The 18,713-nt window shown below is 40.1% G+C and overlaps 2 protein-coding genes across 2 annotated transcripts in view; both read right to left on the bottom strand.

Moving 5' to 3' along the window:
- LOC118410562 (coadhesin-like) overlaps positions 1–18,713 on the bottom strand; it is an 84,594-nt gene that overhangs the window by 35,064 nt on the left and 30,817 nt on the right. The window lies entirely within an intron of this gene.
- Positions 10,342–18,620, bottom strand: LOC118410561. The gene is made up of 9 exons (XM_035812334.1): positions 18,345–18,620; positions 16,621–16,843; positions 16,093–16,215; positions 15,482–15,675; positions 14,937–15,141; positions 14,116–14,742; positions 12,636–12,735; positions 12,179–12,292; positions 10,342–12,043 (listed from the first exon to the last, which is right to left on the bottom strand). Exons 1-9 carry the CDS (start codon positions 18,345–18,347, stop codon positions 11,803–11,805), a joined length of 1,830 nt encoding a protein of 609 aa, XP_035668227.1. The 5' UTR covers positions 18,348–18,620; the 3' UTR covers positions 10,342–11,802.

Raw genomic sequence — 18,713 nt, 5'->3', positions numbered from 1 at the left:
GGCCAGAAGCGTGAACACAGAAGTGGTCACAATAACAGATTCCTGCATCTCCACGATCCACAGTGCACGAGTCATCCTCATCCCCACAGCAGCCAAACCTGGTACAGCAGCCGCCTATGGCACGACAGGAGTCGTCTTCTTGCGCAGTTGTCTGATGTGCCACTAAACACAACAGCAGCACAAGGACGTGCAGCCACCAGGACTGCATCATCATGATGTTGCTAGAGTAGGTTAGATAGGGGGTTAAACAAATGAATCTATAGTTTTGGGGCAAGCAGAATTAATTTATGATCAGCTTGTACGCTTGCACTTCCTACGTCTTCTTGCCAATTTAGGATCAGCTTGTACGCTTGCACTTCCTACGTCTTCTTGCCAAAGGTGGTATGCCTGCTGAGGATTTAACAACAGTGTACACAATCCTCATCAGACCGGTACTGGAATATGCAAACGTTGTGTACGTTGGGTGTACCATCTCACAGTCAAACACCCTCGAGGCAGTACAGAAAATAGCCATGAGGATCATTCATAGAAACAGTGATGCCTCCTGCAGGACTTCCCTCCTGCCAACACTCCAATCCAGGCGCGAAGTAGCAGCAGTGACACTTCTCAACCAGATGCGCACCAGTGACCATCCGCTACACTACATGGTTACAGGTGACAGACAACAGCAGACTGGACGCACACTAAGGAACAGCAACCAGCTCACACTACCGGCGTGTCGCACTGAGCGACTTAGAAAGTCGTTTTTGTATCAGGCAACATCTCTGTATAACAAGACTTTGTAGACATTCATTTCCTCTCAATGACAATTGTCTAATGTTCTCTGGAAGACGAAACGCTGACGTCTTTTATTATGTAACTCTATTTTGTAATGAATGTTTTATAATGATACTCTTAGACTGATACTCTCGGGCAATCATACGCCCACAATTGTAATTTGGTTTAGAATTTCAGTTTTATGTACTAAACTGCAAAAACCAAAATAAAGCTCTCTCATCTTGTACTTAAGGATCAATTTTAATTTGCATGAACTGTCACATTGTACATTTTGTGTATTTACCTCCTTGATAAAAAAGGTATCAGCTTCTGCAGGTTTGCATGTGTGTGTGTAAGTTTGTCCAGACATTTATCAACATAACTCAAGAACCTCTGGATGGATTGTGGTGATGGTATGTCGATAAGCGTTGTGGACCCGAAGGTCATAGTCGATTTGGGACACCCTGGTGTATGGCCTTGGTACTGCAGCCTGAAATCCATTTTTGTATCTTTTGTCCTGGACATGCCAATTGGTCTTGATTTTTTTGGAAGGAGGTAACTTTTCATGTAAGGCCACAGCAAGTAAATTTTATGGATGACATCCGCGAGCTCATTAATTTTCGCCTGATTTCAGAAGAAAAAAAACAAGAATTTTTTTCTTCTTTGGAGATGGTCAACATGACGAGAAAGTACCAAAATGGGAAAGTATGTTGTGTTTTATCCTAATGATTGTACTTGTAGAAGTCACACTAGCGAGGTAGCCATGATTGTAGTTGTAGAAGTGAAACCAGCTGAGTAGCTGTAAAAGTGGCACCACTATAGAAGTCATGAGTGTAGTTGGCAACTTGGTAAGTAATACCAGTCTACCACACTAGGGTCACTTTAACAACACCAGTTCACTTCTTGAATACAGGAATTAATGATTTGTTGTCAGTGCTACCATGTTTTGTTACTTAAACTCTTGTTACGACGTTTATGGTGTCTTACCGTGTCTATTTTAAAAATTTAGCCATCTTGTTTTTTTTTACCCATCTTGTTTTCTTTTTGCCCTATCTCATTATTTTTGCAGTCTGCAGAGGATGTCATCCATAAAATTTACTTGCTGTGGCCTGAGACAGAAGTAGTGTAGCTTTGGTCCCCTTGTGGGCCTAGCTGGAACTGCAGGGGTGGTTTTGTAAAAAAACAAAATTAAGGAGTTCAAGAAGGTTAACTAAATAAAGGATAGACGGATTTCCGTGATATTTGGCATGCAGGTAGCTTGGATAGTTAAATATTTCAGTTGATTAAAATCTTCTTGCATGTAAGAAAAGTCACATGTTGAGATTTACAGTGGCGCTACACTTAACGTTATTAATTAAATGTGAATGTATTAAAATACTGTAACAGTATTACAGAACATGATAGTAAAATTGACATGTCATCTGCATTAAAAACACTTAGTCTATTACTATTACAAGAGAAGCATGCAATCGTGGGAAGGGATGTCAAATCCTAACAAAGAAACCTTTATGTGTGAATAGTATGAGTAATCGCAAATATCTATTCCAGTGGCCCTTGGGGCTAACATGTGACACAATGGCACGACCCAAACAACAAAAGAGTGCATGGCCATATGTACCATTCCATATTGATCAGATAGAGGGAGCTGCACAAAGCCACATTTAGGCCCGTAGGTCCCCGAAAGCCACCAAAAGGATACTTCTTGAACTGAAAGCCTACCATCCGAAACTCATGACTGTGACATGTCGAGAACCGTTAAGATGCAAAAACTACTTCCACGGCGGAACCAGCGTAAGCCGCTAGGGACCCATAATCAAATTTGTCTTCCATTTTGCCAATACCTGTCCACATATATGGCATGCCAAGTATCATGAATACCGAAACATAGCTAGAATATTATAACAGGTGGGCACACATGCGCACAACAAGCAACACTCAATTTACATTGTTAGCAAATGGAATTGACATCCCTTCGAATTCGATTCAGACATAATTTTAGCAAACACATGCCCTGACGGATCGTCAATTATGCTGGGGCCACATCTCCAAAACGAGACCCGGACTGCGGAACGAAAAAAAAGTGTGTATCAAGAAATATATGAAAATTATGCGTTCTGATTAATTTCAATGTTTTGTACGTTGTGTTGTTCGCACAAACTTTCAGGTCAGGCGACATATTGAAAATACAGTCAAACCTGTCTATAGCGGCCACTCAAGGGACTGGTCAAAATTGGCCACTATAGAGAGGTGGCCACTATAGAGAATATGCTAATTAATTGACCACAAGCAATAAGTTACACATAGTTTTAGTACCCACTGATCTCTTAACATAATACAGTACTGTACATGTACTGCAATGATTTTTACACTATATGTATTAAGAAAACAAAAGCTATAAAAAGTTTTAAATGTTCTACAGTTGATATTGTCTGAAGAGACCGGTATCGTCATATTTCATTGATCTATCGTCATATTTCATTGATCTTTCGTCTTGTATCTTTTGTTACTTCGCCGTACGTGTGTTCCCGCTCGCGTTCACACGTCAGATTCGCCCATTATGCTAATGTGGTACTCACAAGAAAAGTCACGTCATTTTAGACTTATCTCTTAATAAATGTAAGAATACAATCCACCATAGTCTGAAGATCATATCATTTTGTCTTTGTAACAATTATTCAGAATTTTTTGTGATGTAAATTAACCTAAGCGATAGTGTATTAGAACGTAACTTAAACACAATTTACCTCCGTAATATTGGTGTCGTCTATTGACTTTATATGACCTCGTTTGTCAGCAGGTATGGGTAGCGCCAGTTTACGAAGTTTTGTTTTGAAAATAAGTAAAAGAGGTTTTAAATCCGGCGTAGCGTGACGATACGGCCGCTGTATATGGCCGAACGCGTGCTGAAACATAGATCAGCGGTCGGCGTGGCCGTAATCGGCAGTGTTTTTGTACCTGCGGGACCGGAAATCGTGTGGCCGTGGCCGCGTTGGACAGGTGGCGAATCCAAGGGACCGACAAAAAGTGGCCACTATGGGCAGGTGGTCGTTATGCAAAGGTGGCCGCTAATAGAGGTTTGACTGTATTAGCATGATAGGGTGTTTTAAGTATCTTTTTCGATAGGGGGTGCTGCAATGTTGTTGACACCCTTCATGGTTTTGCAGGGGTAAAACAAAGCCGGTTTTGACGTAAAAGGGCGTTCCGAGTTCGAAGGTCGAGGTTCTTGGTCGAAACATTTACATGTACTTAGGCAATGGGTGGACACGGAAGGATAGCTACAACAGGCAGGATGTTTAAAAGTCAATTGTGATGGAGAAAAGTCGACTACTGTGGAGACGAGGTACTTGTCGTAGACGTAGCAGAAAGTTACCGTCTAGGCACCCGTGGCCATGGTGGCACCCCTTAATTGTGTGCTTGTAACCTGAGGGACTTGAAATGTGTCAGGTCAAACGACCTTGGGAAAGCAAGAAGATTTGTTTGGGTGTTGTTGAGCTTCCACAGAGCATGGACACGTACCGGGCATGGATCAATACCAGAAGTGGGACCTGACTTACAATCTACAATCCATAATATGGTATGTCAACTAAAAATTTATATTTCAAATGTCAAAATTGTGCTGAGCAGACACGCGGATCTATAATGTGCATATGGTACAACTTTATCTGGTCGACTGCACCCTGGGTGACAGCCATACATTTTTTCTCAATGGGCAATTCACGTCTTCATTAATTCATTCGGAGTAAAAGAGACAGCCAGGTAGATGTCTCAAGTAAAGTGATGTCTACAGCCATGCATCAGCATTTGATGCCCGCGGACTGCTTGATTTCTCGAGTAGAGAACTGAATATATGTAACATCAAGCTTTGATATCTTTACTGAGAGCATCCACCAATTTGCCACGAAATCAATCATAGTTACATCACGCATGGTTCATTTAGATCTGTACAAGCACTGGCTATCATTTAGTTCCCAGAGAATGCGCAATGCCACGAAAGGCCCCGGACATGACGGAATGGACAGATGCATGGTGAAAGTTCTGAACCATTACTAAAAAAACTTCAATAATATGCAGATAATGACAGAATTATGTAAGTTACCTTACGTGCATTGCCCGTCAAACAAATCGTGACAATGTAGAGTAAGTTATCGTTTTTCTAACAGACACAAACACATCAGACACAAACTCAATAGCTAGTCCTGTCAAAGACAGCTGTATCGGCTTCGGGAAGCCACATGTGTTCAAACAAACGCCAAGAAACAAATTATTTGATAAAGTCATACGTCTAGTCCTAAAATTGCATCTCGAATATTACAAGAACAAATGATAATGACCTTGTTGTGAAATTATTATGATAGTTCCACCTTCCTAGCATCGTCGCAATAAACTACAGTAGCCGCATTTGTTAGTGAAGAAAAAAGGACACGAAAACGAAAATTAAAGAAATTTCTCATTAGCAAAGCGACAGTAGCTGTCAGTAGGGTGTTTCAAATTAACTGATTTTTTCTAGTGGAAACCTGTACTTTATTCAACATCAGCCTTTGTTTCCTTTACCGAGAAACTCCTCAACATTTGATGTCTTTACCAAGAAATGCACCGTAATTAAATTAGGGCGGAGCTCTTATGCACTGGCCAGAATTCAGCTACAGTTCCAAGCCACGTGCACAATTACCAATCCTTAGCCAGAGAGAAGGAAACGGTTAAGTGCATAGTGACAATAACATAGCATTTCCAACGCCAATAGTTGAGTTTTGAATAAAAGCATTTAAACTTAACCATGAACAATGGCGATGACAAATGCTCTGATTAAAACCAATCTTTATACTTACATGTATATAAGCATCCCCTTTTAGGCACTAAAACCTCACGTCAGTGGAATAATAGGGATATTTTAAGCACTGAAGAAGTGGTTGTCAAAGTATCTAAAATTTCCAAAACGAGATTCCTTTTTTGACGTCAGTTTTGTAGGGATGCAAGGAAAAGCAGCTAGCAAAATTCCCTGAATTCAGCAGATCTATCAGCTGCAAAACCATAGCCAAAACCAATCTTTTGAAGCGTCTGGTACCCTGTCACTGACATTTTTATCAAACCTATGGTATGTTGACACATTCCTTTGTTACAGCATTTTAAATGTTATAGCAGTGGTATATAGTTTTGAAGCTTCTTACATTTTGTAGTTAAGCCTTCTCCTCAGCAGGCCACAACGTATTTTATGCACGGCTATGGAACTAAAACGACACATCGAAAAGGTAATACTAAGTATCTTGTAGCAGATGATAGTTTGAATTAAAACTCTATGAGAGTGAACATTGGAGTTCTTTCTTAACCCTCAAACCACCGTATGGGGTCAAAACTGACCCCAGGCGTATATCAATGTGTGCCATTATGTCATTTCTAGTCGAAAACAAATTTTCTTCCAGGAGTTTGTTTGTGTATATGTCCTATAACTTCTTCTACGTTTTTACCGAAATTGGTTCATCGTTGATTAAGTTATCCTCGAAAGTTTATGCATGGTCCAGTGGGGTCAAAACTGACCCCAGCATTTTTTTAAACAAACTTTTGCGACCCACTCCTAAACTACTTATGGTACGATCACGAAATTTTCAGAGAATGATGTACATGTAAGCCAAAATTATTGTAGCAACTTTTGTGGCATTATCATGTTATATGACGGCATTATGACGTCATCTAGGTAATATCGGCCGCCATCTTGGATTTTGACTGATGACGTCATCAAATTAGCATAAATTATGAATATTGAGTCCTGAAATTTACGTTGAATTTTATAAGATGCGATAAACAACTGTTATTTGCCAAGAAAACCTTAAAACTTAAATGTTTAATACAGAATTAGAAAATTTCGTAATAGATTTGTCTGTCAGAATTCCGTTGCCATGGCAACATGAAAAATGATGAACATACTTTGTTCAATGAAAATGTTTGCTATCAACACTTTCTAAAAAGTTACCAAGTTTGGTGGCCCTAGCATAAGCCATTCAGGCGCTATATGGCATTGAAGCTGGTACAGGCATCAAAAACCTCCTTCCCGGTCTGAATAGCATTGGTGCAAAATGTGGTCCTCATGATCTTTTGCATAAATTATGATAATGAGCTAGAACTATTCTCACCTAATCATGTCAGATTGTCTCACATAGATTGATGAAACTATACATATATACAAATGACAAAAAGATTCACACAAAAAAATGTATTTGTACAAAACGTTTTGGGGTCAGTTTTGACCCCATACGGTAATCTACGTCACAAAAAAGCTACGGTGGTTTGAGGGTTAAACATATGGTAGAAACAATAGTCGTAGGCACAATGGCCAATCTGACGGTGACATTCAGTAGGGTGTTTAATCGGCGGGGCAGAAACAAGTTGTTTACTCTCTATTTGGAAAACACTGCTTAGAGTGAAAACGGCAGTTAAATTGGGTACTGTGATTTCTTAAGGACCTGTACACCATACAGTGTAGATTGGTCTCCTCTTATATAAGAAATTCTCGATGCCTTGATGTCTTCACTAAAAATCCCCAAAAATGACATCATTGTGGGGCTCATATGCTTTGACTAAATATTAGTCACATAGTAGAGCACGCACAATACCATGAGACGCCTCGGGCATGAGGAAATAGACAAATGCAGGGGAAAGTTTTGAGCCATTCCAACATAAAAAGTACATTTGTATCCTACGTAATTAAGGTGTCCATCCATTTAGTCTGGCATTAAAGGAAACGTGTAAAATTAACTATCAACAGATCTAAGTGTGCGTGTCCCTGTAAGAAATTACTCGCGAATTCAAAGTTACAAATAGTATCGAAAAAGTCGTGTGAACGTTCCATAAAGGCGTAGTTAAGCCTTCTCTTCAGCAGGCCACAAAGTATTTTTGCACGGCTATGGAACTAAAATGACACCTCGAAAAGCTTGTAGGAAATGATCGTTTGGATTGAGCTAGGTAATAAAAACAGTGTAAAACTCTTTATGAGAGTGAATATTAGAGTTCTTTCTACAACGTATAGTAGAAACACTACTCATAGGCACAATAGACAGGCTGACGGTGATATTCAGTTGGGTGTTCAGTCTAAATGTATCGGCGGGGCAGAAACAAGTTATTTACTTTCAGTTAATACATTGGAAGAAAGGCAAAGGAAATGGCTTATGCAGTTCAATCCTGATAAGTGCTATATCATGCACATAACGAACAAACGCACACCAAATGTGTCCCCTTACCAGTTTTGTGGTCAGACATTAGCAACCACGAAAAGCCACCCATACCTAGGTGTTACGTTAACAACTGGGCTGAAGTGGGGTGTCCATGTTAACAAAATAACAACCAAGGCTAAACAGACATTGGGAGTGATCAAACGTAACTTGTGGGCATGCCCAGCCAGGGTAAAATCACTTGCTTACACATCACTGGTAAGACCTAACCTTGAATATGCTGCAACAGTATGTGATCCGTATACAAAGAAAGACAAAGATAAACTTGAAAGGGTACAGAACCAAGCTGCCAGATTCTGTACAAACAACTACAACAGGGATGCTAGTGTTACCAAAATGAAAACAGATCTGCAGTGGACATCACTTGAAGACAGAAGGAAAAGGTCTAGACTTTGCATGATGTACAAAATGACCAATAAACTGGTGGACGTACCAACTGATAAGTATCTAATACCAGTTCAAAAACGAACAAGAAACAGCCATGACTTCAAATACAAGAGTTACCAACCTAGGATTGATGTGTTCAAAAATTCGTATTTTCCCAGAACTATCGTAGAGTGGAATTTGTTATCACCAAGCACAGTAGGGGCATCTTCTCTGAATAGCTTCAAAGAACGCTTGCAGATAGATGTGCAAAAGTTAGGTGTGACGGGTCGTTCGGTGTAATATAACCAGCTGCTGCCGCGCCGCGTGCCTGCGAAGCTGGTGTGTTACGCCGAACGGCGGTTATACCGGCTATATAGATACAGATATATAGATACAGTTAATTACTCTCTACTTGATAAAGACGTTGTTCAGAGTCAAAATGACAGTTAAATTGAGTACTGTGATTTCTAAAGGACTTGTAGACCATACAGTCTTCTCTTATATAAAAAATTCCCGTTGCCTTGATGTCTTCACTAAAAATCTCCGAAAATGACGTCGACATCATTGTGAAGCTCACATACTTTGACTATAGATTAGTCACACTGTAGAGCACACACAATACCATGAGGTGCCTCGGGCATGAGGAAATAGACAAATGCAAGGGAAAAGTTTTGAGCCATTCCCAACATAAAATCATCCGTAATACGATGTATATTGTGGCATTAAATGAAACGCGTAAAATTTACAATCAGCAGATCTATATATGCGTGACCCTTCTTGAAACATCACTCACGAATTAAAAGTTACAAATAATATCGAAAAAGTCGTGTGAGCATTCGATAAAGTCAGACGTTTTTATTCAGCACATTTGCGTACATAGCTTGAAAGCTTCGTAATCCATGGTGAGTCGAGGATCAAAATTTTTACAAATCTTACAAGGGCTTGATGACAGAGGCAACCTATGAGGACTTAACCTCTTTCTGGTTATGGACTACGGCTGAAGTGATTGTTGCAAAACAGTTTCTGATCTATATGCCTGTCAACACATGCTCGCGTTGCGTCGAACAGGCGGAGAAAAGTTGCAGATTGAGTCTATTTTGAACTTTTTCGTTTTTTTCTTTGGGCTAAATATTTCGCTTTACATGTGTCTTTTTCACAAAAGTCGCATTTCTAATGAACCTTGTGATGATCTGTTTCTCTTCGTTACAGCAAAGGTACAGAAATTGTAAATGCTTCGACTGACATAATCACCTAAATAGAATGTTCAAAATATTTCTATTTACTACATCAAACGAATGTTTAAAACTTCTCACCTGCAAGATGTCGGGGAAGAACTTGTGCAGTGGTGGCGCGGGAAAGTGAGGGGGATTGGAAAAACATACGCATATGTACTAGTGGATATGCAAATCACTGTTTTCATTTGCGACACTTTGACAATTTGCGGCGGCCTTTTTGTTCATTAGACCAGTGCTAATCTGTCGGACTGGTTCATTCTAAAATGGGTATCTCGCTAGCTGGGCTGCGCCAAATTGCGCCGAAACAGTGCGCCAACTTTGCGACCAGCAGGTTATTGGAAATCTCATTGAAAACGATATGGAATGCTTAAAAACTACATTCAAAGAGATTTGCAGTGATGAAAGGATGTTCAGTAATGATAATTGGCTCATGATAGGAAACGATATTATTTAAATCGCGCTAATTTGCGCCCATTTGCGCTATTTCCTGAATTGCGATTTTTCAGAGATTTAGTTGAGGAATCGGGGCAATTTGGCGCAACAGGAGGTTCCTGCTCAAATACTAAACAAGTTATTTCAACAGGAATATTACGTTTCCTAAATAAACTAAATATGTGAGTGATAAATTGCAGATGCAACTTTGAGATTTTGCAGTTTGGTTAAACTAGACAGAGCGATTGCATCACCCTTATTTGAGGTCCAACCTTTTGTACGAACAATTATTATGTCGCCTCGGGCATGAGGAAATGGAGAAGTACGCAGCATTCACAGCATTGAGCCACCATCCACATTTTAGTATGAAAAACTTTCCACCGCATATTGTGACAGGATGGGGCAATTGGCAGACTTGAACAATATTTAGAATTCAAGATACACAAAACTATGGTGACCTAGTAGGAAGGCACCTTGAAGAGGTTGGCAGTGCTACAGATGTGTGTCTATCTTGGTAGAAAGATGTAAACAACACACCATTGCCCTTTGTCCTTTGACATCTTTCTGTCAGGAAACTCAACATGTAGAGATTTTGTAATTTCTCCAATTTTGCAAAGAGAAATAGACGACTATGAGAATCGCCTACACATTCTACGTATTCACTATACGTTCCATTTAATTGGTATTGGAAGAAATTTGTAAAAAAATCGCTGGTGCTGGAATGAATTGAATAGGCCTAGCACCTACCACTTGTATCCTTCACGTTCAGTGATTACTCTGAATGGAATGAAATAAATGAAAAAAAAAACTAGATATGGTAACAGGAACGGAGAAAATTGATACGAATTTACGAAAATTGTTAATTTCATGTCTCATGTCAAAAATTTCTTCCAGCAAAAACAGCTACGCTGTACATGATCCTTGACATAATTCTGCATCCCTGGCGTTTTGATATTTCCAAACATATGCTAAGGCGACCTAAGAAAAGATATTCTTTGTTAGCCAACAGAGTCTTTTGTTGAAGTTTTACTCTTCTTAGATATTGTTGATGTCAATATGGAAAATATGTGTTGTCAGCTTAAGACCCACCTATCCTAGCAACCTACCCAACTTGGGCCCCGAATAGGGCATATGATATTTAGTGCTTCCCCAGGCCTGCCTTGACTACATGTAGGTGTGGCAGCACTGAGCATCACTGAACTGTGAAAAGTCATGCCAAACTGAATGTCATGAATATGCATAGAGTCAAAAAGTGACACATATCTTGCTTGTCTGTTACTCATAAAACATCAAAATTCAACATTGCATATTACATGTAGTTACATCTTGAACATGATTATCGATGAGTATATAGAGAGCCATATCCAGATAGTTCGTTCATTCTAATCATTCAGAGATAAATCAAGTTTGTTATTGTTTTCCAAGTTTTGTTATAATCCTCTTACAAGTTAATTTTTACCACCTATTCATTATACTAATATATGATCATAAAAACTCTCTGTGCTGAGAATCCACAATGCTATCAAAGAAAAATGATACCCTAAATTGAATAATCGTGGCTACTTTTACACATTTTCCTACTCAGAAATGCAATCTATCAGAGTTGTACATGGCACATTGTACATTGTATAGACATGGTCTCATGCTTATTCAGTAATATATTATCATGTTTTGGGAGCGAATTGACTGTAGTAAAATCTGGCATTATCTATATTATCTATATCTATTATCTATATTATCATGCAATCCAGCAAATATATCCACCATATATATCTAGCAGGAAATGAATGTCACTATTCAGACATAAACCCTAGATTCTCGTAGTCATGTCCGAGTGGAGTAAGACTTTGATATTCATGGTTGTACTCAGGCTCAGTAGGACCAAGGCTCTGATATGTGTGGTCGTCTGACGGTGGAGATTTATTGGTGCCCTGCTGGTCTTTCAATCCACCACCGATGTTTACACTGCCTGCAAGTTTCAATGGACTTGAAAATGAGGACAGCGCTAGGTATTCATGAGGAGGGTCTTCCGATCTGGAAATAGAATTGCAGATCATCTCATTAAGCGATGAAAATTACATTTTTGATTCGATGACATGACATTATCCCTTTTATAGCGTGAAGATATTCGCGAAACTATATTTGGAGATACGAAAATGTATCCCTTACCCCTTAGTATCTACTATAACGTCATATACGTTCCCATCAGTGTTCCTCAGGTTTCCCAGGGCTACAGCGTCATCGCCACTTGGGGTCACCTTCTCGGTATTCTGGGACGGTTTTCTAATAGAAAATACAGGAATGTGTCATTTACCGTCATAGCAGAACAAATCTTGTAAACAACGGCATATTACACAAATAGTCATCAAACAACCATTTAGGTTTGTGACCTTTCCCAGCTGTGCTCCATCACAGAAGTGCAAATGGGAGGCAACAGTTTGTCTTTGACTCATTTTCAGTTTCATCTCTATGTGGCTATCAATGGGAAATAATCTTGACAATATGGCTGGACGACAATAAACCATGATGTTTTTGCATGCAGTAGGTTATTACACTGAGGCCAAAAACATCACAACATCGTCAATATGGAAATTGAGAGTTTTCGGGCCAGACGTAATGACGATACCTTTTTCTACACAGCACACAGATGATGATAGATGTCACCAGAACAAAGATCAGTCCAGCACAAGTGGCGCCAATGATGACTCCTTTACTAGACATAGCGCCTGAAGTAAGTAAAGACAGAATAGGAGTACATTGAATACATAGTATTTTGTTATTTCAACTCTACCTGTTTGTAAGACGTCCCCCTTGTGAAGACAGCAATGTACAAATGTAATACAACTGCTGACCGTCTTGGGTCCTGAGGTTTCGTACATGAGGTGTTTTGACAGAAGGACCTTAAGTTAAGTTAGTATATCTTGAAATTATTGGTAATGGCAAAAGACTTTTCAGTGATATTTATCTATTCTCCAGAGTATGAGGCTTGGTGTAGAAATACGTTCTTTTCCAATTGTTGATGTTTTATGAATGATATCCGTACTCCTGTTGTTTAAGGTATGTCTACTTTGACCCCCCAACGACCTGGAGATCAAGGGACTAGATAGGTAGGTAGGCAGGTATCTGTACTCAACTAAGAGGTTTGCACCTGCAGGAAGTAATGCAAGGTGTCCTACACATTTCACACCACGCTGCGTGCTCCTGAAACCGCATTGAAAACCATTCGCCTATGTAGTAATGCCCCTATTAGCGGATCCCCAAATGAGCAAAATTGACGCGCAAGGTATGGTTGGTGAACAAAAGAAAGCAAAGTCTTGACATTTACCGATAGCACCAATTATTCTCAAACGCGCCACAATCTTTTACTGTCTGGTAACACTGCCTCAGGCTGTTCCCTATCGGATCAGACGATGTTTTTGTATCCACTATTAAAGCAGAGGATTATGCATATAGATGTTTTGTTGTTGTTTTTTGCATTTTATTGCACGAATACCTGCAGATAAAAAATACGGACTAAGATTGGGTATACAGTGTACACTAACGCAATAAGAAACTTGATGAGAAATGAGATAATGTCCATCGTTGACATCGTTTAATGTTCAAGCCATACCATCACTATCAACAGGAATCACGTGGTGTCAACGGTTCGCCAAACTTAAAACGATGCCCGAATGAAAGCTCATCTGTGTTGGTAAATTCCATAGTGAAAAATTTAAACTTTGTTTCAACACAACAGAAAGACTCACATGAATTTTCGGTCGAGTACACCGACCTTCTTCTTCAGATAGATGATTTTAAACGATACATTTGTAGCTTTGTGAGCAGCCAATACCCTACTCTCCTTCCTCTAAATATTAAAGTCCTAATGTTAACGTTAATGTTAATGTTAATTTCACTGTATCTGTTATTGGGTGCAGTAGATACCTTCTGCATGGTTGTATATGCTGTACATGTATGATTAATCGATTGTGCCACTTGATCGCGGCGAGGAAGAGTGAGTGAGTGAGTGAGTGAGTGAGTGCCACTTGCGAACTGAAATGCAATGGCAACCTGACACAGTCATTTCTTAAGTTTAGTAGAAGGTATGATGAATAATGGTACTTCACCTGGACTGTCAGTTACTCCATCGCCTGTTGCAGTCCTCCTGCTTGTTGGTGCGGTTGGTTGTTGTTCATCTGGTGCACCTGTCCATGTCCTCCGACCAATCAGTGTTGTGCTTTCACCAGCTGCCCTGCCGTTCTCTTCAGGTTTCATGGAGGTGCTTTTTGCTGTGTTGTGGCTGTTGATAGGAGTTCCACCCGAGTCAGTAGGTGTAGCCGAGGTTTTTGCCGCCACTGCTGCTGTCCCATGGCTTGGGGTGGCGTTGTCTATCGTAGCGGTTCGTGTGACACTTTGAGCACTTCCACTCCTACTCACAGTTCGAGGTGTGCTTGTCCTTGTCCTCAGGTTCATCGGTGTTGTGCTTTCACCAGCTGTCCTAATGTTCTCTTCCAGCTTTGTGGAGGTGCTTTTTGTTGTGCTGTGTCCTATCAGTGTGCTGACAGGAGCTCCACCCGAGTCAGTCGGTGTAGCGGAGGTTCTGGCCGCCATTGCTGCCGTCCTCTGGGTCGCGCTGCCTATCGTCATGGTTCTTGTGACACTTGGCTCACTAGTACTCCTGCTGCTACCCACGGTTTGCCGCGGTATCCGCCGGGTAGGTAGCGCCGTGGTAGTGTTGTCCACGGGAGTTGGATCTAATGTAAATGTAATAATTTCTTAATTGCTCCAATGTACCCACATTGCTAAGCATCAACGTGAGGCAATGATGTCCGTCTCAAAGGACTAGACTCTTCATGATTGTTAGAATCTCTATTTTATACTAATTTCATCGCAGATTTTTGTCAAGTCTTCATGAGGAATAGGTAATTAGACGACCATGGACACACACCTGCACAATAAACAATATCGCAGGCAAACGTCGGCTGCAAGTTGTAGACGAAGAAGTCTGGATTCCCGTTGGATGCCGGGCACCTCTGCACCTGGATCTGGACTGTCAAGGTGCAGCAGTCGCCGGGTACTCCGTAGTTCATGCAGCCTTCACGATCCACCGCCTGGTAGTCTGTAGGGTGAGCTCCGTTCAACCAGACCGGAACCTGTTGGAAATGATGATCCAACTCTAGCTAGGAAAGAACTATGTGTACGAGTATCACATTATTTCTATGAGTATGGACAGTAGATCACCGATGAATACTTTACGAAACATTGCCATTAGCCGGGGTTTCTATCAGCCATCACCTACTTTGATGATGATGTAAAAGATATTCTACATGAAATATCGTCCAAATATAAGAACACGTTATTGCAAAGTTTAAAATTCGTAATGAAATGAGATTATAAATATAGTGTGGCATGATTGAAGAAGTACTGTGCAAAACTTTGCAAAACTTCATCTACTGGTGTCAGTTTCTAAAAATTAAAGAATTCATCACTCACCTGAGTGCCACAATGAAACTGTTCAACACATGTCTCCGGCATTTTCCCGCCACTGTCATCAGTAACAAACCGGTACCAGCCTGCGGGCAGCACGTTGTCACAGATGAGTGCGTCAGTCGGGCCGGGAACAAAGGCCGAGCTTCGCCGAGGTTCGTTGATTGACGTGTGGGTCGCGCAGGGTCCCAAGGTTTCGTCTGACAAAAGTACAGGTTACAGTAACATGCTGGGTTTTGAAATTATTATGATACATCATCATTCTAGATCTGATGCCAACTGAGGCATTGCCTCACCAACAAATGCAAATGTCAATCAAATGACGTCGTTGGATGCGATTGTTCAATATGTATGGTTATCTAAACCTTTTTACTAGTTTATAATGGGTCCAGGGATCTTTGCCACTTTGCTACACGTATGCATGTCTTTTTGTTGATTTCTAGTTCGATTGGCGATGAGACTATGTGCAGCAGCTTGAATATAAAAGAAGATGCAGCAATTTATTTGAATTCTATCACCATTATACTAGTAGTATTAAACATGGTAAAATATAGAAGGAGAATTTTCAGTTGTCTTATAATCCTTAATGTACAAATCCTGAGTGAAGCTCTGCTTACCAACACAATGTTCACCATTTCCAACAAATCCTTCTTTGCAGACGCACTCATACGACCCTACTGTGTTGTGGCACGTGGCGTTCACGTGACAGACAGATGGTTCTGTGGCACACTCGTCCTCATCTGTGAGATGAACATCATATACATGTACATGTGTATGTATAAGACCGAGATGAACGAGATTCCTTACATGCTGTTTCCAGTTGCAGATTATTGGAGTGCAAAATTGATTGAATGAATGTCGAATGAATTTCCTGATGTGCTGGACTTTTGCCATATGCTATTGTATGACATTACCATATAGAATCCATCAATTCTATATTCTGTAGAGTAACAAGAATGACATGTACAAAAAAGTCACAAATAGAACAAATGTAGGATTGGGCGTTTATAAAGATGTGACACAGAATAAAGTGAACGAAAATATAAACGATGTCTTTCTTAGTATATAGATAAAACAGTGCTAACAATTGTTACTGTTTCTGTTACAGTTTTATGCCAACATAATTATACAAGTGACATTGTTACCGCAGATGGCGGCATAGTCCGGGCAGCAGTCACCGGTGAGAAGACAGAAGTGGTCGCAGTAGCAGACGCCGCCGTTCCCGTCAGGAGTACTGCAGGAGTCGTCCTCTCCCGAGCAGCAGCCTCGGAGACTGCAGAACTGACCGGCTGTTCCCTGGACATCAAGGCACAGCACCACAACGGCGAGAATCTTCGGCAGCAGCAGCATCGTCCCTCTCTTGAAGCCCTGTCAACGATGAATTATTATTTGTTTGCCTCTTTTATTTGTTATTACAAACATTGAATCGAGGGTGAATGCAAATATAGCTGCTGCATGAAGTGTTTTTCGATTTCCTTATATCAATCAATATTGTAAACAAAAGATCTGTAGAAGGCAGACATGTCCATTAATTATTTATTTGCGCTGTGTCTGGTATCATATCATTAGACGATGTTGAGTGGATGGGACTGCAATAAAAGTATTTACTAAGTATAATGAATAATTGAAAGAATGATTTTGACACCAATTATTTAATTTCATATCCTCATAACAGCCTCATGCATTTGAGACATATACTTTGTCCATAATTTAGAAGTGAACTGTTAGCTTCAATCAAATTATAAGAATTTCCAGCAAGTTTTAAGTCCATTTTTAGAAGACGACGTCGAGAGCAAACTGTAGGAAACTCATTTCTTAGACTGACTGATTAGAATTTTTCAGTAATCGAATTACTCGTTCTTCGGGAGATAGACAACAGTCCGAAAGGTGTTTGCACAACAAAGATATAAAATGACCCAACACAGATAAAAGCTGACAAAGATAGATTCAATTCTTGAACCCACAAAAAATCCGACAAATCATCAAATGTACTTAAGGTAATGCAGCTCCTCTATTGGGAAGGAAATGGAAGAAAAATGCATACAGAATATTTTTCTCCATAGTTTACAAAAGTTACTACGATTCAACACACATTCAAACCTAACTGCACGCCTTTGAAAGAGCATTTCCACATTTACTCTATGTAATTCGTCATGTCCACCGATGTAGCATCCTCTGACACTACAGGATCCCAACCAAGTTAGTATTGAGAACCAGGCTGAGAAAAGTGTACAGCGTGAGTTTGAGTACCTTCTTGCAGAATAGTAGAGAATAGAGAGATGATTTGTCACCCTCTAAGCCCTTTGTATACATCTTCAAATGAGTTCAATTCATTAAAAGAATGGAAAGAGTATGAAAAACATACCGACACATCAGTTCAATATGATCAAGACATTCTGTCCTGACATGCAAATTTGAAATGTACTTGTATACGTGACTATACAAAGACCTCTGCAATCAACACTAACATCCACCAGCCTAGATAAGGATATAAGCTTCCCAGGATCATATTTTCTAAGAAATACAGGGTAGAGGTAATTTTTCAAAGCAAGTAGATAATCGTTGCCTTATCATTCCAAATGTCAACCACGAGTTGTTTATATGTAGTCAGTGGGCCGTATTTAATGATGACCCAGCACATGGCCGCAGGCACAAGGAAACGATGGCGAGACGCAGAACTCTCGTTTTTTCACAAATGTTTACAAGTCTCCCACTCTATATCGACTGATCATCAAAATGTTTACATGTCACATGTTGGTAAATGGTAACTATACATCGAGTTGTGAAAGAAGCCCTACCATGATGTTGTTTTGTGCATAATATCAAAGATAAATATGCAAGGTAAAGAAATATCTACTCTGTATCTTACCATGTTATCACCGGAGAGATCGCAGCAGCATCATATTCGAAGTCACTATACGTCTGTGTAGCGTGTGATATAGTTGTTTAGGGTAGTAAGAAATGGCTACACGCCAAAGTTCAAACGCCTACTGCCTGGCTGGGCCCTGGCCTTGGCAAGGTGCGTTTACGACAGGACGTTTTGCGGGACCTGTTTGGGACCCGTCAATCAAATGACGTAGTAAACAGAGTTCGCGGCTCCCATCTTGTCAGTATTAACTAACAGAGTACATAAGAGACTAATAGAGAACTAACAGAGGAACATGTAACCTATTCATATTAAATTGCCAATACTGCGTATTTGATTGACCTCTATACGGATTTACAAGAATGAGATTAT

Source organism: Branchiostoma floridae, chromosome 2 (genome assembly GCF_000003815.2).
Source record: "Branchiostoma floridae strain S238N-H82 chromosome 2, Bfl_VNyyK, whole genome shotgun sequence".
In the NCBI taxonomy this organism is placed as follows: domain Eukaryota; kingdom Metazoa; phylum Chordata; class Leptocardii; order Amphioxiformes; family Branchiostomatidae; genus Branchiostoma; species Branchiostoma floridae.
This window is presented reverse-complemented; position numbering and strand designations above follow the sequence as displayed.

Coding starts and splice junctions, on each gene's coding strand:
- LOC118410561 (XM_035812334.1), bottom strand. Junction 15,676..16,092: donor AAATGGTGAACATTGTGTTG/GTAAGCAGAGCT, acceptor TACTTTTGTCAG/ACGAAACCTTGGGACCCTGC. Junction 14,743..14,936: donor CGATATTGTTTATTGTGCAG/GTGTGTGTCCAT, acceptor CATTTACATTAG/ATCCAACTCCCGTGGACAAC.